Source organism: Nelusetta ayraudi, unplaced genomic scaffold (assembly GCF_046127955.1).
Source record: "Nelusetta ayraudi isolate G7.1 ecotype Tasmania unplaced genomic scaffold, CSIRO-AGI_Nayr_v1 ptg000084l, whole genome shotgun sequence".
Classification (NCBI taxonomy): Eukaryota; Metazoa; Chordata; class Actinopteri; order Tetraodontiformes; family Monacanthidae; genus Nelusetta; species Nelusetta ayraudi.
The window spans coordinates 5,097,845-5,122,829 of NW_027466134.1; the positions used below are offsets into that span (position 1 = coordinate 5,097,845).

Sequence of the window (24,985 nt, forward strand, 5' to 3'; positions counted from 1 at the left end):
ACAGCACATACATATTATCCCTGCTCCAGTCAGGCCACTCCCATTAACAACATCTGGCCACACCACAAGTGGCAGGGTGTTTATGCAGAGCTACCGATGTCGAATGTAGGCGGCGTCTGACTTTCCCACGGTGGGAAGGTTACAGCACACAGTCCTGATGCTCTGACATTATGGATGTCACATCACGTCTGCCATTGAATGTCACTTGCAGTTGTCGTTGGGAACTTGTTGGAAGATGACCGAGAGTTTTCCCCAAGTTTATGTCTGATGAAGCGCAAGCAAAGACTCTTTGAAGGTATTTAATTCTTAGGATTCAATGCCATTTTCAGATGAATTATCTCGAAAGGAAAGTCTTCGAGTCAGACTTGGAGCGAGTTCATCTTAAACTGCCTTCAGTTGAGCAATGAGGTTCAGAGCTGAGGAGAAGCATCCAGATGATGAGCCACCCACTGCTCTCATGTCCCAAACCTCTCAGCCGGTCTCGATCGGAAGACGGAAAGAAGTGACACACTGGTTGTTTGGAGTAAACAAACAACCAGTGCAGTGAAAGAGTCACTGCACCACCCCAGGCTGCAGGACTCCTCCGACGTTCCCACACTTCCTGTCAGTTTGCTCCGCTCAGAGAGTTCAACCCCAGTTCCCATGGTTGAATCTTCTGCTGTCCGACAGCTGCTGCTGAGCCACAGAGTTAATTACAGAATTGTGGAAACAAAGCCGCTGTCCTCACTGTGACCTTTGACCCACGGCCGAGCTCTGCTCCGCAAGTCTTTGGCAGTCAAGTAGACTCTGCACGGCCAAAAGTACGAATCACTTTCTGTCCTTATGCATTGTCAACACGGGATGAGCATTCTCGTAGTGCTGCATGGACTTCAGGGAGAACCGAGAGCCATCCCCACTTAGTTCTTCTTGGAAGGACTGACAGAAACCATGGCTGTGTCTCAATTCAGGGTCTGCATCCTTCCAAGGCTGCATTTGAAAGGAAGTTGCGTCATAGCACTGCGCGAAGGCTCCTCCCAATTCCCCAAATTTCGAAGGACACTCCAAATGCGCCCTCGAAAATGCACCCTACTTTTAGCCAATTCCAAGGCTGCACCGCTACTATCCTTCACCTCCTTTTGTATCCCAGGATGCTTTGCGTGCTGCTGCAAAGCATCCTGGGGTCCTGGGAAGTCAGCTGAAATTACCGCCATCTACTGGCAAAGACACGACATATAAATTTAAGTATTGAAGTTTCATATAAAATATCCAGTTTTTAACGTAGGGTTTTAATTTATTTGATCATCCAACGGCATCGTTAGCTGGTGAACCAATGGTTAGCTTGATGCTATAAAAATGTCACTTCCGGGGTTGGCCAGCAGGAGGGAACGGCGGTGACGCAACCAGGAAATACGCCCAAGGCTAGACCGTCCTGTGTGGTTGCCGGGGAGGCGGGTTTGGGTTGGTCCTTCTGGGCTGGGTCCTCGGAGGATGCTTCCTTCAGACGGAGGACGCTTCCTTCCAAGGATGCAGACCCTGAATTGCGACACAGCCCGTGACTCCTTGCTGAGGCCTCCATGGTAGCACGTAGTTGCTGTACCAGACCAAAAAAAGCTAAACTGGCTGTAGTATCACCGCAGTGCTAATCTGTGGGTGCAACAGCACGGAGCAGAACAAAGTGAAGCCTGCAGTTGAAAGCAGTGTCACACTGGCAGCACGAGCTCACTCCCGCAGAGTCGAGTGGATGGCACGTGAACTGTGGGCCGATGGGTGAACAACGCCTTGTGTGTTGCCGATTCACTGACTGCCAACCTCAGGCAGCAAAACACAACCCCAACGCACACGCACACAACAAGCAGCAACCCACAGACACGCACACAAAGCCCATATTCACTGCCGAGCCAGGTCTGAACCAAGGAGGAACAGAACCGGGCCGCTTTCAGTACTTATTGAAGCGCCTGCAGAGGCTCAGGTACAACAACAGCTGTTACGCAGAGGACAAGACAAACAACAGGACAAAGAGAAAACACAGCGCTGGTGTTGACGCCACAGAACAGCTCATTTCTGCTGCGCACACAGTCGCAGATGTTTGCTCTCTAATCAGCAGCGCAGCCGGCAGAGGGGCTGAGCCTACACATTCATAATGACAGTGATGCGCATGGAGTTATGCAGGACAACAGTGGGCTTGCAGACTCCCTGCTGACCACAGGAATTTGAGCGCAAACACTCTGTATGCACACACACACACAGACACACACTGGGCTCTGAGGCATGTAACAGCTGTTCAGCCACGGAGCCGCAGCCTCTGGAGGGAAACACCTGCTGTGATACTGCGACTGATCACAAGGGGAGTTGCTGAGTCGCAAAGATTCATTTTCACAATTTATAGCTTAAAACGTCACTTCAAGACAGCTGCATTGGCACGGCAAGAGGATGAGACAGAGTTCAGACTTTGTCATTTGGGCAGAAAGTCCTCAGAGAAGAGAGAATTCCCAGCGTGATGTCACAGCTCTGTTCGTCTGTACCAACTTTTGACTCCAGAAAGTCGTCTTCTCCCAAGCGTTCCTTGGGAGGACACTTCCTTCAGGAGGACGGAGGACGCTTCCTTCCAAGGATGCAGTCTGCATCCTTTCCTTCCAAGGATGCAGTCCTTGGAAGGAAAGGATGTTCTCCCAAGGACCCGGCCGAGAAGGACCAACCCAAACCCCACCTCCCCGGTAACCACACTGGACGGTCATAAATGCATTGAGTTGCTATTGTGTGATTGGCAGGTGATATATTTGTTTACACCAGTGTGTTAAATCCAGAGCTGGTACTTTATTACACGACTGTATTTGTTTATTATTTCCTTACAAGCGGCCTTCCTTTCCGAAACAGTTCTTTGATGATTAATCTTTAATCAGGTTAAAGTGTAATGAGTTAACTCGGCTCTCTTGAATTAATCATCCCACACCCCTGCTGTGTTTTCCTAACTCATCTCCCTCCTTTTTTTTGTGCAGAAGCTCTTGGAACACTTTCTGCTAGTAAATCAGCTCCCTCTGATCACTCTGGGTGTCTGCTACACAGCACTTTTATGGAGTCCTCAGGGAGGCGGAGAGAAGGCAAAGTGTGAGGAGTGCTAGAAAGAGAACAGCACTGCCAACACCAAGAGGGACAGGAACGGGTGGAGGCCAGGAGACTGTGGAAGATTCAACAGTCGACTGCTTGGAAAAGTGCTCCACTTGTTCATTTAAGTGCACTCTGTCATCTCATACTTGGATGACAATCGTGTGTTTCCAATTTTCCTGAAGCACAACGTCTCACTATTAAAATTGTTTGATGTTTAGTTAATGTGACCTGCAAACAACCTTGACCTTAAGTCAGGTGAAGACACTTTGTCCTCGTTGACTTTCCCTGAACAAATGAATGAGTGAATGTCCACAGGGACCATTGCACAGTCCACTCCAGGACACACGTGGCCCATGCATGGATTTTACTGTTGTAAATGTGGCCCATGAATAAATCGGGTTTCCGTGAGTGGTGTACTAGTCCAAGCCAAAACTAAATGACTTTAACAAATGATTTGGCAGCAACATTTTTTCCACAGTTTGAATGAAATCATCACAGCCTTGACGGGGTCTCGCTAATAGCGGCGCTGCAGGAGAAGTCTTTGAAAAATCTTAGCGGTTAAAGTTAAAGTAAAGTTCAGAGTAAAGTTTTGTCAGCGTCTTCTATTGTGTCATTAAAGTGTCAGACCACCTCAACTAAAACTACAGAGCTTCATTTCAACGTGTAAAGTTTGCTTTAGGTGTTTTCCCACCTAACAAACTACACAAAGCCGCAATGAAAGGCTTATAGACAATGTTCAGCTTCTTGTTACAACTCATTTAGGCCGATGTGTTAACAAACCTGGAGCACTCATTAGTTCTCCAATATAAAATCCCCTAATAGAACCAATGAAAGACCCACTCATTCGCAGGTTCTGTTCTTGCTTTTATGCACTTTGCAAGTTTTGTCCCCCTTTTTGGTGACTCGCTAGACACCATTACATCATCATATGATCATGGCCATCAGATGGTCGTCAGTGTCATATTTCATCTCATGCATGTGAAGCTTGTGACAGCACAGACTTTCTGCTGCTGGATGTTGAGGGAACAAAGCTTCCTTTCAGCCTCGGTCTCTGCGCCCTGATCTGTCGCCGTCTTCTCCGTGTATTCCATTCTGTTTTTCCCACTTGCCCTTCACTTCCTGCCCTAAAGCCAAAGCCAAATGTCTCTCACACAACAGACTTTTGTACTGGGTTTTTTTTTTCACACTTTTGTGCCTCACACTTTTTAATGTGATTTGCAGACGGGCCAAATCCAAGTGGTGCTTTGGTGAATTTGGAAGTTGTTTTTACCACTCAACATCTACACATCTCAGTTCAAACTAAACCTAAAGAAGAGATGAATGCTGTTGTTTCCATTCAGCCACATGAAAAAAACAATGCAAGTCGTGGTCACCTTCAGCCAGAGCTTCATCTTTTAGTTATTTTGTTGAGATAGTAACTTCAGACTCTACACCGGAGCTTAACAACAGCTTCACTCCCATTGAAGCGAGTGAATCAATGAGCAACAGCAGAATGACTCCACTCGTGCACTTTGCGTCCAGTAACCCCGAAGACTCAGACCTGAACCTTCGCTTTTTGAATTCCATCAAGTGCAACAGTGCGCATGAATCACCGTCTGTCTCCTGGTTGCTCTCCCACTGTTTATTGTTCTTCCCACTGCAGAGCAACGTCCATGTGTTGCTTTGTTCACCCAACAAAAGCACGACATCTCATACTGCAGATTTATAGTCCACCTCCACTGCATGACCAGCACTTTAAATGTTCCCTACTGTGCAAAAGTTTAATTACCAGCGTTTTCCAAAAATAATATTTCTCACTAACCTGTCAGTGAACTCTCCAGAAGTGAGAACAGCCTATTCTTTATCTCTTGCAAACTCCAATAACAAACCAACTGCGTACTAAAAAACAACATTTTTGTTGGAAGGTGTAGACTTTTCTGGAGGTCTGCAGCATTTTTCTCTCAATAATTACTCACATGAAGCTGTTCTAGCAGAGATGTTTTAGTGGTGATGAATAAAGAGCTGAAAACTGGTATAATTTGGGACCTCGGCTGCATCACGCACAACCTGTTAAGTGACTGTCTCGAAATATTATTCCAGCCCCACAACGCATGGAGAATAAACGGCAGACTCCCCAGAGCTCCTTCTGCTCCTGCGGGAAAACTCCGGGAGCAGCGACCGACTCGGGAGACTTTTTCCGCTCAACTCCGGTCAGTCGCGCAGGAAAAAAAGAGGGGGAACGGCCGCCTGTGGTCAAACCGCCAGTAAATCAGACTCCAGTGGCAGCATGGCAGAAGCCAATATAGAGGCTGAGATTGTGAAGACAGACGCAGTGGAGCAAGTGAAACATCAGAGGGAGCTGTGAAGATGCTGCTGCGTTTAATGTTGAAATTTCGTGATTAAAGTCGAAGTAAACAGGAAACGCAGAAAGTGGAAGTGCAGTTTGTGCGCAGAGCTTTTTGACTTTATTCTCGACATTTTTACTTTAATCTCGAAATTTCACTTGTCGATTCTATTCTCGAATTTTCAACTTATACTATTCTCAAATATTACTCTTCAGCAGTGACACCAGGCATGGGCAAACTATGGCCCGGGGACCATATGTGGCCATTCTAATCCGATGCGCCAAACTTGAAGAAATTATATGAATAGTAAATAAGTCATAATAATAGTTGCATCACGTCCATTTTGTCAGAGTTTCCAGCGTCATTTCAACAAAGAGCTGAATACTGTGGGGCTTCTAAGACAGATACACTGTTGTCACGGTTGTTCATTTTCCATTGACATTAAAGCAACGTGTTTTCTACATATCCCATGGATAGATTGTTCTCTCCTATATGAGGTGGCTCACTCCATCCAGCTGCTGCTGCTGCTCCGGCCCCTCTGTCACATTTTACTGTGGTTCCCCTAGTCAAAAAGTAAGTTTATCCCCCCGCCCCCTCCGGATGACACAGTGTAAACATGACGAGAGTGAGTGGAAAGCAGAACCTGAGCGACTGTACGTACCGAGGGAGGCGGTCATGATGCGACAACCTCACAATCTTGCCCTCTTTCTCCTCCACTGGCAGGTCTTGACTACCTCTCCTTCTGCTCCACAAAGTCTCTCTGCTGTGTTCCGCCTCCCGGCTTCAGCGGCACTCTTCGTACTGGCAGATCTCCTCCTCCTCCTCCTCCTCCTCTCACTCCCTCTCTCACTCCCGGCTCACTCACTGTCGGAACCTCTTCCTCAGAAACCCAGTCACCAGCATTTTCTTCTCCTCATCAGATGATTTAAAAAGTCATTTCTTTTCCGCCGCGACTTGTTATGCTGCAGCTCAACTTCTGGGGTCTGAGCTTGAGGGAGGGGCGAGAGGCGGAGAGCACAACCCGGCTCCTCCTCCTCTTCCCCTCCGCTGACCACTGAACATTGTTCAGCACCAGCGCTCTCATCCAATTGGAATGGAATCCAGCCGGGTCGGAGGCCGAGTGTGACCTTTTATGGACCAAAGAGGGTGGAAGTGAGCGGGGGGGAGGGTGGGGACACCGGTGTCATGGCAATGTGTGGGTCTGCTTCCACCATCTGCTCCACACAGAACCCAGACAAAGGCAGGAGCCGCGTCTTGCCGTGCGACCACGGCTTCGCTTCATCGCTGTGGCTGTGAAGCTCCTGATTGAATTGTGTTGAGCCTTTCTGTTTTTGCAGAGTCATCCTGCTGATGATTCTACAGCTTGCTGCTAGTGGGGGCGGAAATTTCCAACCTGGGCAAAGTTGTTGGTCCAACATGGACAGAGTTTGACACCTATGGTTTAAAGGGACAGCTCACACCAAACTCCATTGAGTCAACAGCACTTCTGCACTTTACCATCTGATCCGATGCACTTGGACGGTTCTGCCACTGGTCTACTCGTTTTCGCAGTAGGTTTCTCCAAAGTGATGAAAACTAAATTGTGGGTCACTGTATTAAAGATCATGAGCGTAACTCTGCAAATTCTTTTTCCACACGACACAAAATTCTTCTTGGAAGCAGAATTAAACTAGATTGTTTCTCGAAGCAGCAACATATTAGCGGTTCAGAGGAAATATGCATATGTGAGAATTGATTTTGACTCATTTTCTTATCATCATCATCATTATCATCATCAACCTTGGTTTGGAATGTGAGCTGCAGGGCAGAGCTGGTTGTGGTCTGCTCCAGTGAATCTCTCCACTGCACAGACAGCAAGATGTGAAGGTTGGGGCTTCCTTAACAAAAGCCATCTGAGGGGGTGGGGGGAGAGGCTTCCCTCATCCTCTCAGCTCTGCCCCCTTCACTCTCTCTTGACCTTTGACCCTGGAGCTTCATCTGGTCAAGTGTTTGTCTGGTCACACCACCTGCCCCTCCTAAAACCCAGACCATGAGACATCTGCATTCCTTTGGCTGACAAACCACCTCTGTGCGCTGAGGCCTTCGCTCTGAGCCTCTTGTTTGTTTAGATTTGCCCACAAAAACCCAAAGGAAGCCACTGTTACGTAACGCAGAAGATTGCTATTTCAACCATTCTTATTATTTTGTTTGCAAAAAGCAAACTTTCATCACTAAAATGCTTTTAAAAAAGTATAAGCAGTTGTAGATGTATTATTGGAACATTGACGTAATTTAAAGTGGATAATGAAATATTTCAAAAGAGTTCATGATCAATCATGGCGCCACAACTATCATCCTTCTTTATGACAATTTCACAAATAATTGCCTGCTTACATATCCAGCTGGTCAACTACGGTTGTAGTTTTCATTTTTGCATAACTTCATAGGTCGCTAAATGCAGTCAATGCTGTGATACATTCAAAGACTTCTAATATTTGAAGTGCTGAGATGAAATGTCTGGCCAGGAAATCATCATGAAATGAGCCCGGTGTTTGAGGTTGTTTTGGGTCTCTCTGTGCCTGCAGCACCTCTCGTCTTCTTACAGGAGCCGCAGGTTTAGGAGTGCCAACGAAAAATAACTGCAAAATAATTAAAATCTGCCCGTCCTGTGCATCAGTGGAAGATTGTTTCCCAGAATGCTGTCTGTTTCTGTGGGAAACAGGAAATGGTCTGCGCCCCCCCCCTCTAACCCCCCGCGACCCCCTCCTTTCTGTAAACAAGTTAATATTCCTCACCCTGCGCACCCCCCCCCCCCGTATTCCCCCTGCACTTTTTCTGTTGTCCGACCCTGGAGTACACAACTCGAACACAGAGATGAAGGTGAGATGAAATATCCATCCATCCATGTTCTATCACTTTGCCTCCTTCGCTTGGAATCACATGGGTGCAGTGTACAGTGCAGTGTAGGGATGCAGGGGTGCAGTGTGCACCATAAACCAGTCAGTGTTTATCATAGGACCCCATCGAGAGAGAGAAACCACCGTCACTGCTTGCTTAGACGCCCTCATCTGTGAAGAGAGTTTCCGTTTGGCAATTAATCCATCATGCGACTGCAGGAAGGAGCCAGACTAGTGTTGTAGTCGGGATGGCACCAACCGAGACCAAGAGATGATCAAGACTACAGAGCATCGAGGCCGAGACCAGACCCAGCAAAAATGCCTGAGAGTCCAAGACGAGACTGAGACCCTTCAAAAGTGGTCTGGAGACCAAGACCAACCTCCAGGACTGCAACGCTAACCCACACTCACTGCAGAGAACCGACATGGACAATCAAACGTCACCATCGCACTGAAATATCGCACTCAGGAACAGCATTCCAAGTCACTTCTTATCACTGGATCCAGTTGGGCATAAAAACACCCAATCAGAGCCGCTCAGCTGGTGTATTCAGTCGAGTCCACCTCTTAGCTCTTCAAAACAGACTTCTCTAATGAAGCTGCAATTTACGACCTCCGTCTACGCCAGGGGTCACCAACGTAGTGCCCGCTGGCACCAGGTAGCCCCCCAAGGACCCCATGAGCAGCCCACAAGCCTCTTCTATAAATAGCACAACTAATTGAGTTGCGTCCAAAATTTAATTTTATCCAACCTTGTTAAGTCATTGCTGATAATTATTGAGAACTCATTAACATGATCATTGTCTTCACATAGATCAGTATCATTATATGACTCAAGGCTAACTGAGTAAATGTGTTATTTCCAGAGACTGGTTGTCCTCCATGTGACTCAGTAGCCATGAAGCAGCTGTCAGGTTCCTGAAGGTTGGTGACCGCTGGTCTACACCATGAACTGGACAGTCATCCAAAAACTGCCACTGCCCATCTCTGACCGTTTTCAATTGCTCTTGCTGTGGAAGTTTTTTTTTTTTTTTAGCGTTCCAGTCCATTTCATCAGCAGCTGCATATCTCCTCAACAGGATGTCGACCCTCCCTGCTCCTCCTCTCCCCTCCCACAACAGGACGTGAGTGGACATCCTGCCAACACTGGCCTTTCCTCTGTTACCCTCACCTATTATTAGTCAGTATCAGCTGTCCTGCACGGAGCCATGACAGCTCCATCCTGTCCATGACTCTCTTTGTGTTTAATGACAAACCAAAAAATTCATCAAATTCATGAAGACAATGACTGGGACAGGTCTTAGTTCAAGTAAAGATGGCATTCTTGTGAGTTTGGGTACAAACTATATATATATATATATATATATATATATATATATATATATATATGTATATATATATATATATATATATATATATATACATATGTGTATATATATATACATAAGTATATATGTATATATATATGTATATATATATATATATATATATATATATATACATATATACATATATATACATACATATATATCTTTTTATTGTTATTATTTTTATTATTATCATTATTATTATTATCATTATTTTTTTGACCCCAGGCAAAAACAATAATACATGCTAAGTAGTTCTGAGCGTGTCGGGACCAGTTGCTTTAAAAGAACGTCGCAATAAAAGACACTGGACACAGGTGCATGTTTGGCATGTTTGTCTGTGACAAAGGTGTCTATCAGCATGATTATCAGCTTACAGCTGCCATCATCACCCAGGCAGACTGTGTGACTAAAGCAGCACCAGATGGTGCTGTGTAAAGGAAAGACCATCCTAGTCCGAAAAGAGGTGTGTATGACAGCATATGGCAAAATATTTCAGTGCTGTTGCACACAATCTGGCCCAACCTTTGGGTGGCTGTCGAACCCACGGGCCGTAAAGTCATTTTGACTGCAGCCTGCTGTTGATGTCTGATAATGAAGACACCTGGGGAGCTTTCAGTCCATCGTGGCGCATCTACTCACCGTAAGGAGTCGGAGGAGACACTGGGAAGGCCGGAGTGGACGGAACGACCTTTGAGCCGCCTGTTTGTCCCTGGTGGTCCATGTTGGTGGTTTCAGAGAGACGGCCACGCTTTAGACGGACCACCCCCCAAAAAAAACAAGAAAAGAAGAAAAGAAAACAGGAAGTTTAAGAAATGATTATCTGCTCCTTCGGTGCAGCCAGCCCGCATAATCAAAGAGAGCGAAGCGCACATCAGCAGACATCAGTCTTGTGATCTGTGCGCGGCTACAGTCTGTATTTGGGTGTAAACAAGGCTGTGGCTTTCACACACAAGTGACAAATCCTGCCACAGTCCAGCTGAGATTGCACTCGAGACTCTTGTTGTTTTGTCTCCGCTCCCCGTGATGACAAACACAAGGTTTTCACGGAAGCTTATCAGTGGGTGTGGATTACGTGAAGATAATGTGAAGCCTCATGACAACTGTTCCCGTCAAATGTCTGTTTGTTTTGTGTTGTTTTTGTCAGAACACGCGCCGGGTATTCTGTCAAGTGCGCTTTTGTGTCATGTTTAACTTGAACTGCAGGCGAACTGCTGCACCTCTGTTGGACCAGCCTGTGTACTTAGCAGTAGTCCAGTTTATTCCAGTGGGTGTACTCTGATTTTTTTTCACCTCCCTGCCTTGTACATCTGTCCTGCTTCCAAAGGGGATTAGGACCAGAAGATGAAAAAAATCTGACGGGAAGGAGATTTTTAAGTTGAAATTTCGTGAATAAAGTCAAAAGTAAACAAGTGAAACGTTTAAAGCCTTTCGACTTTATTCTCAAAATTTCAACTTCATTCTCGAAATTTCCACTTTAATCATAACATTTTTGACTTTATTCTTGAAATTTCAAATTTGTCTCAGAATTTCGACTTTAATCACAAAATTTCCACTTTAATTTTGAAATTTTGACTTTATTTTTGAAATGTCCACTTTAATCACGAAATTTCAACTTTAACCTCAAAATTTCAACTTTAACCTCAAAATGTCAACTTTATTCTCGAATTTCGATTTTATTCTCGAAATGGGAAATCAAAAAAAAAAAAGGTCCTAAAAAATTGTTTTTCTCTTCTCTTCTCAAAAGTGGGTTTTAAAATATACATATTAATAGAAATCTTTGGTCGCAACTTCATCATTGGAACAGAATGCGGGTCCTGAGACTCCACCAGTTGAGAACCACTGATGCAGACTTCACCACTGGTATTTAGGGCTAAACTGACAGTGTTTGGGTGGCCAGTGGCCGATGGCCCAGCGTGAGTACGTGAGAAGCAGCGTGTACCTGGTGCGGTGAGAAGGATCGTTGGTAGAGTGGGGACGAACTTCCTGGAGTGGAGGGCAGTGAAGGGAGAGTGGCGTAATCCCCCACATCACTGACCTGCTTCTGCCACCTCCAGTCTGACTCAGGGGTGAAGACAAAACAGACGAGTGAGACCAGGAGGGGCGCAGCAGCACAGAAGTGAGACAGACGGGCGGGCAGACAGATTTCATATGAAGCATGATGAAGCAACAACTGTTGTGCGGCCGCGTGTTAAAATGACAAACGGTGCCGAGCGTGTCGGGACCAGTTGCTTTAAAAGCCACTGGACGCAGGTCCGTGTTTGGCATGTTTGTCTGTGACAAAGGTGTCTATCAGCGTGATGATCAGCTTACAGCTGCCGTCACCACCCAGGCAGACTGTTGCTGGGTTTCCATCACCCCGAGAATTGCACAAAACCTAAATATGGCAATAAAAACTGCTGATGGAAACAGCTCAGCTTGGAAAAACCTTCATATGAGATACAAGTTTGTGTTTGTACTGTCTGTGTGTGTGTGTGTGTGTGTGTGTATGTGTGTGTGTGTGAACTACCTGACAGGTGAGTGTTTCCCTTCTGGCTGAGGTAGTTGCTTCGGAGGGAGGCCGAGCGGGACATCGGGGAACTACTGGGCGGAACAGGAACGAAAGTGGGGTCCAGATCCAGGATGAGCTGGTTCAGCTGCTCGATGGACTCGTCCACGTCCGTGGTCAACGCCGCCAAATCCTCGTCCTGGCTGGCCGAGCCGTGCGCGTTGCCGTTGCTGCTGCTGCTGCTGGTGGGCTGAGTGTCCCACAGCCTCCGCTGCGCCGCAGGCCCCCTGCTGGTCGCCAGAGGAGGCCTCTTCCCTCCGGCCTCGCCGACTCTCCGTCCTCCCTCCACCTCCGGGTAGGACTCGGCGACGACGTCCACCATCTGCTGCTGTCGGACCCAGCGGTGGGTGGAGTTCTCCGTTTCACTCTCCGGCACGTCCACGGAGGAAACGGGGCAGGTCCTCCTCAAGCCGGGCCGCGGTCCTGCCGGGCTGCTTCGACTTCTCGCCACTTGCCGCTCGCCATCGTCTCGAACGTCCGTCTCTTTCTCACCGGGCGACCCGTCTCCGTTGACGGGACCTCCCAGCAGCTGAGGCGTACCTGCGGGCAGCTCGCCGCCTCTTCCCTGAGCGGCGAGCTCAGCCATGACCTCCAAAAGACGCGGAGCGATTTCAAAGTCCAGCCGCGGGGGACTCTTGTCCAGAGCGGCTCCTCTGTCGGGTCCGAGCCCGGCCTGCGAGGCCACCGACAGCCCCGAGTCGCTGCTGGGAGACGGGGTGCGGTCGCTGCAACTGGGGCTGATGGTGGGCAGGGACAGGAGAGCTCTGTCCCCGCTGCTCGTCTTCACTTGCTCAGACAGCCGGTCATGTTTCATGTCCAGGTGATGGAACTCAGCTGTCGAGACAAAAAGCAAAATGATGGAATCAAAAGGACGCAAACAGACGCTCAGCTCTCAACTGGGAGAAAGAATCCTTGTGATCAACAAGTTATTAAAGGATTCAACTAAAAGAAGCAGAAGACATCATGTTTGACATCCCTACACAGATGCAACATCTGCTGGAGGGAAGATTATGGACTCATGAAATAAATGTTTCTTCTTCTCTGGAGGAAAAGCAGCGTATGCAGCTGAAGGGTTTAAAAATGAACATGCACCTGAGACAAAAGTTGGGGTTAAAGGTCATTTGAGCTTTAAAGCACCATTTGAAATAATCTCTAACATGAATCTTAACATAAAATACAATTTTAAAAAAATGTGATTACAATCTACAACCATGTCCTGCAACACTCCAGGATGTAAGTCGCTGCCTACACACACCTACCATTAGTCCAGACACATTCCTTGAAGATAACATAGAGTCTCTCTGCAATGGCCTGGCAGACAAATACCTGTTTGTAAGAATGCATCTGTCACAGGCGTCTAGCAGAGGTCACATAAAGCAGCCTAATATACAGCACCAGTCCCTGCATCGGTCTGTCATGACTACAAACAAAGGTTCTCCCAGCATGCAAACACCTGGGACGTTTAGAGAATCAGAATCAGAATCAGCCTTATTGACCAAGTTTGTACACTTTGACTCCGGTTTGTTCTCTATTCTACGACTTAGGTTAAAAAAAACAAACAAAAACAAACTACAGAATAAGTAAAAAGCAAGGGTAAACAAGTAAACAATGTGCAACCGAAGTATAAATAAACTATAAACAGTGTGCAACTTGGTGGAGTAAAATAAGGATCTATATACAAGTCTATATAAAAATATATAGAGAGATATATTCTTATTTATATATACTACACCCATACTACTAATACTACTATATACTAGAGGAGACGTAAAAAAAAAACAACAACTTTAACTCATGAAATGAAAAATACTAAGAAAAAAAATACAAAAATGCTGAGAAGGTGAAGAAGAAGTCTAGCACCCTATTTAAAAAAGGAAGAACTCAAGGAGATATAACAGTCATAGAGTCAGTTAAAAACAATAACAGGCAATGCTTTAAAAGTGACAGTGTGCTAGGTTTGCACCAGGAGGATTAAATACACTGAAATAAGAAGGTACAGTAGTGTAACAACAGCTACAGTGCATGTCAGAGCCGTCCCAGCGCAGCCTCTTCAATCCAAAGAGGCAGTAAAACTCCCGCAGCAGGCATGCACGGTAAGATCTCACAGCTGGGGTCTCACGCACAGTTGGACAGACGGCAGTCCGCCAGCTGGTGTGCAACTTTCACGAGCTCAAACCGTATCGCCTGAACGAAAGCATGCAGAAGAACCAGCTTACTTGAGCGGCGCGCGGGACCCGGAACTTTCACTGTTGCCGCTGCAGATTAGAAACAGGATGAAAAAGGCTGGCTGGAGCTTCCCTTTGGAGTCACAGGAAACCAGTGGAGGAAGAGGAGGGGGGGCTTGGTGGGCGTGCGAGGACGAGGACGCAGATGATGAAAATCAAGCGGTGAATGAAGAGAAGCCTGAAGAGATTCCAGAAGCAGCGCAGCGTCTCAGTCCTCCTGGTCCTGGTCCTGCTCCTGCTCCTGCTCCTGCTGTTCCCTCCATCCCAACGCTCCCTCTCCCTTCTCTCCAATGTCACTCCTTCCTCCTCGGCTGCAAACTCCCCGCCCGCCTTTCCCCCGTCACAGTGTGGTGAGCCACCCGCCTCCTCCCCCCCTGCATCCTGTCCAGGCTGACCCAGCCGGGCAGGTAAGTCTGGGAAAAGCAGCGTGCGCTCATGCATGCAACACGTCTGAGGAGCGGCGGGAAGTAAACTTTGCAAGCGGAATCATTGACCCGGGATCACACGGGCAGCCAGGACTCTGACAGTGCAGGTGGAAGTGGCCCACGGAACGCACTCGAAAGAAAAGACGGCGCTCCGTGGCAGCCAAATATGGGCGCGGGAATGTCAACATGGGGGCGGGCTCTGAGAGATTCTTGTGAGCTGTGTGGAAGGGGGATGGGGACAAGAGTGGACAAATTGCAGCTTGAACCTGAAAGCACAAGAACCTAGCAAAACAAAAAAGGAGGGGTGGTGGCGGAATGAAGTGGGAAAGAAAAGAGAGGAAAACACTGTGGAGATGGAGCGACGGGAACGGCTGAGGGAGAGGAAGAAGCGGCCACCACTGTGGCTGAAAACAACTTTTCCAACTGGCTGCCGCCCTCACTCAACTCCTGTGCATGCCAGTTCACTGGTGGTTAGCATAATGAGTGTGTGTGTGTGTGTGTGTGTGTGTGTGAGAGAGAGAGAGAGAGAGAGAGCGAGAGAGAGAGGAAGAGTGAGTGAGTGTGTGTGTATGCGGCCTGACAAGCTTTTTAATCCGGCCCGATGAACTTGAACAGTTGGTATTAACAGTCAGTCATCAAGCAGCTGCATCTCCTCCATGTTTGCACTGTTTCCAGAGTCATTTCAATAAAGAGCCAAATACCCTGGTGGTTCTGAATGGTTCTGGATAGTACTGGATGGTTCTAAGAGTTAAACACCCTGGTAGTTCTGGGTGGTTCTAAGAGCTCAACACCCTGGTGGTCCAGGGGTGGTTCTAGATGGTTCTAGGTGTTTCTAAGAGTTAAACACCCTGGTAGTTCTAGGTGGTTCTAAGAGCTCAACACCCTGGTGGTCCAGGGGTGGTTCTAGATGGTTCTAGGTGTTTCTAAGAGCTAAACACCCTGGTAGTTCTGGGTGGTTCTAGGTGGTTCTAGGAGGTTCTAAGAGCTCAACACCCTGGTAGTTCTAGGTGGTTCTAGGTGGTTCTAAGAGCTCAACACCCTGGTGGGGCTTCAGCGACACTGATTTGGTTGCAGCTTTGCTTTGCTTAATTTTTTTTAATTGACTTTAAAGCAACAGGTTTTCTCCATATCCCATAATATATATTTTTCTCTCCTATGAGGTGGCTCACCAAAACACTCCATCCATCTGCTGCTGCTCCGCTACCACCCCCCCCCTCGGCACAGAACCTATTGTCGATCCACCAGTCAAACACTGCCTTGCCAGCCCTGGTCCAGATCATCCCATCATCAACATGCCAAGTACTTCAAAAGTGTGGTGTGTGTGTGTGTGTGTGTGTGTGTGTGTGTGTGTGTGTGTGTGTGTGTATGTGTGTGTGTGTGTGTGTCTGTGCATTCCACTCATCCACATTTCTGTGTGAGTGGACCGGCCTGTGTCTAAATTACTGGCCTGTGGTGTCGATTGAGCAACGGAAATAAAGCAGCTGGATGTGAGAGTCGTGCTGCTTGTGAGTGAGTGAGTGAGTGAGTGAGTCATTGAGTGAGTGAGTCAGTGAGTCAGTGAGTGAGTCAGTGAGTGGGTGAGTGTCTCGCTCGGCCGCCTGGATGTGTTTTTATCCTGCTGTTTTTCTGAATAACTCTTTGGTTAGAAATTGACGTGTCCCAAATGTCCATGTGGCCGCTGCCGACTGGGCTGTCATTACACCCACTGGGAGGAATGTGAAGGAGGCCACTGTGACCACCACACCTACTATTCCATAATTTCCACGGCTTCTGTTAATGTAAAGTCCAGTTATTGCAGATGATTGGTTCCAAATGGCTCTTATTTTCTGTTGGCAGACAACGGTTTTTGCTCGCTGGTGCATTACAATAAAGCATGACCAGCTGAATTCACTGACAACATTACTGTTAGATGTCAAGTATGAAACCAAGGGCAACCGTTAGCAGCTGATGCAAGTACAATATTCAAACCTCTGATTGAAATCTGTAAGTTTATAAAAGATGACAAGGTAAAACTTCTTTTTCTGATATATATATTAATACAGGTACTACCCAGAAAATGAGAATATCCTGAAAAGGTTGCTGTACTTCTGCAATTCAACTTAAAAGGTGAATGTGACATATTATATAAAGGAATAATATGCAAATCAATATATTTCAACTTTTTATTTCTTTGGATTTTGCTGATCAGGTCTTGCAGAAAAACAAAAAACTCAAATTTTATAATAATTTTCTGAGTTTGTGGGTTTGTGGTTTTAATAAGCTGAAAATCTTAATCAGCAAAGTTACAACAAGGAACTGCTTGAGACGTCAATTTGCGTGCAATGGCTCAATAAAATGTGTTGCTTTCATCTTTTATGTTAAATTGCCAAAATAAAACAACTTTTACTGGATATTCTCATTTTGCGGGTAGTACCTGTATGTATATACATATATATATATACATATATATATGTATGTATATGTATATATATATATATATATATATATATGTATATATATATATATATATATATGTATATATATATATATATATATGTATATATATACATATATATATATATATATATATATATATATAGCCAAAATAATATATATATTTGATATATACAATATACACTAGCAGTCAACAGTTTGGACACATACTTCTGATTGAATGGTTTCATGGCTACTGACATTGTAAGTTGTCACTCAAGGCGTCAATACTATGAATGAACACATATGGAATATGTATACTACACAGTTTCCTTTCTCTAACTTCATCTTCGAAATAAATCCACAAATGATAGATTGCACTCGTCACTACAGTCCGGCCCGTGTGCCTGAGAGTCCTGCTGAAGTACAACAACCAGTACTTGGTTTATAGTGCCAGCGACTCAAACAACCCCCAAGGTCAAAAAAAAACATGACCGCTCAGTAACAACACAGAGAACAACAGTGGATCCAAATGCACAGGAATAGAAAGTGAAAGAAAGACGCGGAGCAGCAGCTTGGAGCCTACCAGGGTCCATGGAAGCCAGGTCCTGATAGGAGTCCCGTCTCACCAGAGGGTCCAGGGTGTCATAGTCCACCGTCACCGAGTGTCCGTTGTGCCACAGCTCCCTGCCTGCACACGACAAACACAGCAGCAGACACAGAGGCAGCAGTGGTCAGGAGTCACTGAAACAGCAACAAACACACTCACACACACTCACAGCACTAAAGTGCACGATAACGCCAGAGGAACGCAGATTTCATACATAACTCACATAAAAATGAAAGCTACAATTTAGGTTTCTCTTTATTTCTGTCACTGTCACTGTTGTGCTGTCTGTGCGCTCCGGCGTCTGCGGGCTTCCGGCTTTCACCTCACATTGTTTGGCCTGTGTGGACGGCATCTGCAATCTGGATTCCAGTCAGATTGCTGTGATAAGCAGCGCTATTATTATGCACTATTTAGGGTCAAGGAGCGTTAGAGTGCTCCATCTTCAGCCCGGTGTCCAATGCTTCCCCCACCTGGTGGTTGGTTGCATTGATTATTTTACTAGATAAGTGTGTGTGTGTGTGTGTGTGTGTGTGTGTGTGTGTGTGTGTGTGTGTGTGTGTGTGTGTGTGTGTGTTCCCCAGTCTTGTTTGCTCGCTCTCTTTCTCTCCTTTGTGAGACATGTCAGTGTCAGTGTTGACTCAGCCTGTTTGATTTAGTTTCACATTGATTGCTTTTATTTGCTTATTATTTATGAAACCTTGCTTTTGTCACGGCCCCAGGCCAGTTGTGACGCAAGCGTTGTTGTTTTTTTTTTAGACTTTAACCGTTAATAACCATGGAATAAAATCTACCTGCCATCCTCTCTGGACTGTCTGCAAACAACAGCTCCACCTTCCCTCCTTCTGGAAAGCCTGGGTCTGAAAGGAACAAACAATATCAGACGGCCCGAAGGTTAAAAACATGACAGAGCCCACGTACCCATGGGTAGTCCACACCTGCAACTGATAAGGAGTCCAAAGTTGGCTCATCTGAATGTTGCGACCGGAGGATGCATCAGTTACATATTAAAGAAAGACAGCGGCTTATACGATACCTCTGCTGGCACAGTCCAGGTCTGCCTTGAAGAAGGCGAGGGTGTGTCCGTGCACTTGGCCCGTGTGAAACTGCAGCCGGAAGACAACCCGCCTGCTTGCAGAATGGCTGTTTTTGTGATAACACACCACCTAAAATTGCAAAGATGAAATGATTGGGTTCTTTGCAGCCGGACGGTGACTCTCTCCCTGAGAGCAGCGCTCCACCCCAATTTGAATCTCATTGACGGTGTCGTGGCCAGTTGTCCTTTTCTTTGCTTTTTGCCCTCGATATCCAAACGGAACAGACAAAATCAAATTCATGAAAATCAAATCAAACAGCCACTAAGGCAGCGAGGGAGTGAATTGACGCAGAGTCCATAGTCCAGGCGAGGAAGCAAAGTTGTTGTTGTTGATTTATTTTTCCATTTCAAGCAAACAAACAAACAAAACGACGGCTGCTGCCGCCTCTCTTGCCCTGGTGAAAAAAACACAACAAGTCTCGGTGCTGCCCTCTATATGCTTGGCAAACCAATATTTATATACAGGTACTACCCGAAAAATGAGAATATCAAGGAAAAGGTTGCTGTATTTCTGCAATTCAACTTAAAAGGTGAATGTGACATATTATATAAAGGAATAATATGCAAATCAATATATTTCAAGTTTTTATGTCTTTGCATTTTGCTGATCAGGTCTTGCAGCTTCAAAAAAACAACTCAAATTCAAAAATTCTGAAGTCAAATCTTTATGAAAATCTTAATCAGCAAAGTTACAACAAGGAACTGCTTGAGATGTCATTTTGCGTGAAATGGCTCAATCAAATGCGTTGCTTTCATCTTTTATGTTAAATTGCCAAAATAAAACAACTTTTACTGGATATTCTAGTTTTCTGGGTAGTACTGTATACATATATATATATATAGATCACCTAGTGTTCCAGAGCTATAAAATACCTTAAAAATAAAATAATGAATAAGTATTCAAATTAACTCAAATAATGCCCCATATTATGATCAAACTAAAGGTATAAATCAAGCCAAACAAAACTAAATAATTAAATGACAAAATATCTCCAACACACTGAGCATTGTAAAAATGAATGACGCGGATGTACTGATAATTTTACATTTCATCCTAAAACTCACAGAGGCTGAACTCTATGAGTTGGTGTTTCAAGTTCTATTGGTGTGACTCCTGGCACACTGTAGAGAGCAACACAAGTCTCTCCCACTCACCATGATGTCCCCCTTCAGCAGCTGAGCTGGCTGCAGCACAAAGTACAGCTGGTCGGTCTCAGCCACAGTCACGTCGCTGCGATACGCAAACACAGTTGGTGGATTCACAGGCTAGCATTTTGGAAAAGCATCATGTGTTGCGTTTTTTTGTGAGTTAAAGTGAGCACTTACTAAACAGCTGAGGTGCAAACGGCCTGCAGACTCTGGTAGACTCTCAGAAACAGACAACATCCTAAAACGTGGGAGAGCCGCAGAACATGTCACTGCAAAGCAGCTGTTGATTCAACGCTGAGGATTCTCTTTGATCAGCGTCGAACTAACAACTGTCTTCCACCTCCAAGCAAAACTCAGCAAACGGCCCCTTTGTAAACACATTTCAGACTTAACTAACAGGTACGTTGTTTATGCATTTTTTTGGAATTGTTCCAGTCTGACTTGATGTCCAAATATTTCCTCCTTCCTGGAAGAGGTGATGCTCAAACAAATTAAAGTATATCGCTGGACAAATCTGCAAAATGTCAAAAAAAAAAAAAAAAAAAACAATTCCTCTAATCATGTTTAGGATGAAGAACCACAGGGAACGACTGCTCGAGATGAGCCGCCCATTCACCTGCATATCACCAGAAAAAGTTTCTGTTTATCAATCATTGGTGTCAAACTATGGAATAGATTGGGCTTGGACATCAAAGAAAGCCCAAATTTAGGACTATTTAAGATAAAATACAAAAATATAATATTCTGTAGATACAATAATATTGTAAACAGATTAACTACCATTATTTTTATTATTATTATTATTATTATTATTATTATTATTATTATTATTATTATTACTATTATTACTATACAAGTACATGTATGTGTAAGTATTGAGACCTGCTAGAGTTGTTTTCTGTTATCTATTTTCTGTTGTATTTTTATTTGAGTCTAGGGGTAGGAATATATAAGTCCTTACTTCTTCCTACCCTATTTTCACTGGTGTTTGCTTACTTATTCTTACCTTGCTGTTTTATATATATATATATATTTATATATATATATGTATTTTTTATGATTTCTTTTTCATTTTCATGTGTGTATTTGGTTTTGTATCCTTTTTAAATTCTCTTTCCTTTCTTACATGTTCGAAATAAATCAAATCAAAATCCAAATCAAATCACCTCCTTCACGGTTCATATGGAGGAGCCCATGTAGCACAACGCAGAGGAGGAACGATGGAGAAGGAGTCATCTTCAAACAGTCCTTCAGCATGCTGCCCATCATCCACACATACCTGCAAGGAATAAGGTTCCCACTGCGTATGAAGTTCCCACTGCCCAGAAGCCTTCAGACTGAAGGGTGGAGGGTCACGTCATTGACTTGATCTCAGTCACCACCACCGGCTGGCAACTGAGGTGCACGTGACCTTTGACATGGAGCTGAAGTCATCCTTTTTCCTACCGTTTCTGCGAAGGGGTCATCAGAGCTGCGAGTTTGTCAGTGTAGAACCTCCTCATGGCAAAGTAGTCCAGCGACAGGTCGGCACTGAGAGAGATGCACACGTTCAGCAGGTGGTGGAGGCTGGATCATCACTTACCTGTACACATTCCCCTAAAGCACAATTTGTCTCAAGAATTGTATGGATTTAAGAAGATTCGTTCCTGTGTTTTTAAAATATGACTTTGTGGTTGTGTATTGGCTGAGTTGTATTTCACTAGTTTGCCCTCAAAAATGACCTGAGAAATGAGTTTGTTCTTAGCATTTATTCATTAAGGGTGCAGTTTTACGTCATTAATTCCTTGATAAAGAAAACTGTCAAAAATCAGATTTTCTTTCATCCAATACCACTCAATAAACAAATGTTACACATTAACTCTCTAACACAGCGGTGTCAAAGTCATTTTGGTTCACGGGCCACATAGAGGAAAATCTATTCCCAAGCGGGCCGGACAGGTAAAATCATGGTATGGTGTTATTAACGTAAAAATAACAACAACTTCCAGTTGTTTTCTTTGTTTCACTTCATCCGTGTTCTTTGAGCACTCTGCACTCTGCACCAGTGTTGCCAACTCCTCAGTAAGGAAAGTCGCTATTGGCTGTCCTGAAAGGCGCCAAATGACGTCATTGTCTAATTTGCATAATGGACAATTTTTGCACTTGATTGCAATGTTACAACAGCAGGAAAAGTCGCTAGATTTGTCGCTAGACGCTATGGGGAGAATAGCGACTTTTTTTGGGGGGGGAGAGGGAGGGGAGTCGCCAAGATGGCAACACTGCTCTGCATCAGCTTTGTCTGTTTCAACAGAGACATTTTGGGGCAATGAGGGTAGCCAATAGGAGACGTTCTGAGGCAATGAGGGCAGCCAATAGGAGACGTTCTGGGGCAATGAGGGCAGCCAATAGGAGACGTGAGTGGATGTACTTGTGCCGATTTGCTCAGCCCAAGTATTGAGTTTGTTTGCCAAGCAGAAACGATATTGCGACACCAAATGGACACATTTAGAACAGAATTTTCTTTCATTGATAAATTGCGTTTTTTATATTTTGCAAAATCATCTCACGGGCCGGTAAAAAAAAAACAGTTTGCGGGCCCGATCCAGCCCGCGGGCCATATGTTTGACACCCCTGCTCTAACACGACTAAGTATTTTTTTGCAAGCATGCACTTACTTCCACTGTCATGTACATATTTGCGTCGCGAGCCAATGATCACCATTGTTTATTCTCAACAGCATCCAGAAACATACTCCCACTCTCCCTCCTATTTAAACCTCCCTCTCTTTTGTCCAACCACCAGAGCACAGCATGGCAGATGCTGCCAAGTCAGGCTTCATCACTCTGCACTCTGACAAAAAAAAACAAATAACAAAAAGCAAAGATTCACATCATGCCCAGGTGGCATCAATATGCGTCCAACCTCTTGTATCCAACACCAACCCTGCCCAGATACCAAACAGAGTTGAGTTCAAAGTCTGGCCGCCAGTTTCCCTGCTGGAAACCAACCGCTGCTCACCCTTTAGTCCTGTAATCACTCCAATGTGGGGAATGATAGTATTTTTGAAGCAAGCACTCATCAGTCCAAAGAATGTCAACAAGATTAGACCCTGGTCTTTAAACTGTTGATAGTGATGATTGCCTGGGCTATATTCAAGGTGCCATGTGCATAAAGTGGAATTAGTTAACTAGGGCGTCAGTGTTACCTGGCTGACATATTGCTGAAGTGAATGTAGGAAGACAGCAGAACTCCCAGTTGGCCTTTACCTCCCTGTTTGGGACAAGTAAAGGATCAAACACACACTGGAGATGTTGTGACAGTCGTGTTTGTATGTGTGAGTCGTCGAGGAGGGAGGCGTTACCCTGCAGTGCAGCACCAAGACGTGCTTTGAGTGTGTCTGCAGCCAGTTCTCCATCAGTGTGCACACCCTGAAGATCTGATTCAGGCTCGGGGCCAAGGAGTCCAACCAGCCCGTGTCCAGAATCTGCATGAAGAAGCACACTCACTACAGCAAACACACAAACAGAGCATTCTGCACTCTCTGCAGCTGGCGAGGCTTCATCATTACCTTGTGGTTCAAATGACTGAGGAAGTTGTGCTTCTCTGAGAGGTTGATTAGCTGTGGAAGAAAAGAGTTGTCTGTAAAATCCTTCACCAAGTGGTATAAAAGTATTCATTTGTTGCATCACTTCCATACACATTTACCAAAGAGGATTTAGGGCCAGAAGAAGAAGAACATATTACTGGAAGGGGATTTTTTTTTTATTTTATTTTATTTTTTTTTTTAAGTTTCCACTTTGAGTTTTAAGTTGAAATTTCGTGACTAAAGTCGAAGGAAACAGGAAACTAGCGAAAACAGAAGAACTCCACTAGGCTTTATTTTCGACATTTCGACTTTTAATCTTGGAATTTCAACTTTATTTACGTTGACTTTAATCTTTAATTTCGAGTTTATTCTCAAAATTTCAACTTTATTCTCAAAATTTCAACTTTAATCATGAAATTCTGACTTTATTCTCAAAGTGTCAACTTTATTGTCTGAATTTTGACTTTAATCATGAAATTTCAACTTTAATCTCAAAATGTTGACTTTATTGTCAAATTTCTGACTTTATTCTCGAGATTCGATTTTTATTTAATTTTACGAAATTTCAACTTTATTCTCAAAACGGAAACTTGAAAACAAATGATTTCTTAATATTTATTTTCTCTCCTTGTGGCCCTCTTGTGTTTCAACACGCAATCCCTTTCCAGTTGTCATCCATCTCACCATGTAGTTGTCCCTGTGCTTCGACTGCAGCATGAGAATGATCTTCTGCAGGCTCTGTGTGTAGCTGGGTTCGGGACACTCGGCTGGACAGAATATGGTGATGATGCGCTCAGTGATGTAGGTGAGATCAATTTGCTCCAGTTTCGACATGACTGCTGCTGGTCACATGGGTCGCTTGCCTACAGGAAGTGGAAAAACTTCACTTAAATTATTTTCATGGACATGAAAAATGAAGTGAGGTTACAAAAAATAAGGAACCAAACTTTTTGAGCTTGTGACTGAAAGAGGCAGTGATGACTCACTGAACAGTAGGCAGCCACAATCTAAAAAAATAAAGAAGTGTGACATGTTGGTCCCTGCCTTCTGTACAAACTGATTTCAACTAACTGTAGTTGAACCAGGCTACTTTTCAGAGGCCACACTGTCACCGTTATGCGTGACAGTGACTTGCACGCAACAAGTGAAAACAACGCAAAAGCAAAGGGAAGCAAAGAGAGCGTAGACGACAGCAAAATAAAGTGCAGATTGCAGAAATGATAGACTCTGCCGATGGAAAAACGTCTTTTTCAGAAAATCCTGACTTTTCCAGGTCAGGAAACAAGCCACGCAATCATGTGAGCGCG

General features: G+C 44.9%; 1 protein-coding gene across 1 annotated transcript in view; it reads right to left on the reverse strand.

The window, feature by feature from the left end:
* LOC142901019 (tensin-3-like) overlaps positions 1 to 24,558 on the reverse strand; it is a 32,193-nt gene extending 7,635 nt beyond the window's left edge. Inside the window, exons 1-14 of the mRNA XM_076045690.1 lie at positions 24,363 to 24,558; positions 23,661 to 23,711; positions 23,454 to 23,576; positions 23,298 to 23,362; positions 21,560 to 21,643; positions 21,280 to 21,392; positions 20,291 to 20,351; positions 20,120 to 20,195; positions 18,905 to 19,034; positions 18,663 to 18,728; positions 17,848 to 17,952; positions 12,161 to 13,033; positions 11,594 to 11,709; positions 10,294 to 10,363 (exon numbers count right to left, since the gene is read on the reverse strand). Of these exons, the coding sequence (XP_075901805.1) occupies positions 10,294 to 10,363; positions 11,594 to 11,709; positions 12,161 to 13,033; positions 17,848 to 17,952; positions 18,663 to 18,728; positions 18,905 to 19,034; positions 20,120 to 20,195; positions 20,291 to 20,351; positions 21,280 to 21,392; positions 21,560 to 21,643; positions 23,298 to 23,362; positions 23,454 to 23,576; positions 23,661 to 23,711; positions 24,363 to 24,512 (2,083 nt within the window). The 5' untranslated portion in view covers positions 24,513 to 24,558. The remainder of the gene's footprint in view (positions 1 to 10,293; positions 10,364 to 11,593; positions 11,710 to 12,160; positions 13,034 to 17,847; positions 17,953 to 18,662; positions 18,729 to 18,904; positions 19,035 to 20,119; positions 20,196 to 20,290; positions 20,352 to 21,279; positions 21,393 to 21,559; positions 21,644 to 23,297; positions 23,363 to 23,453; positions 23,577 to 23,660; positions 23,712 to 24,362) is intronic.
* Positions 24,559 to 24,985: the final 427 nt, after the last annotated feature.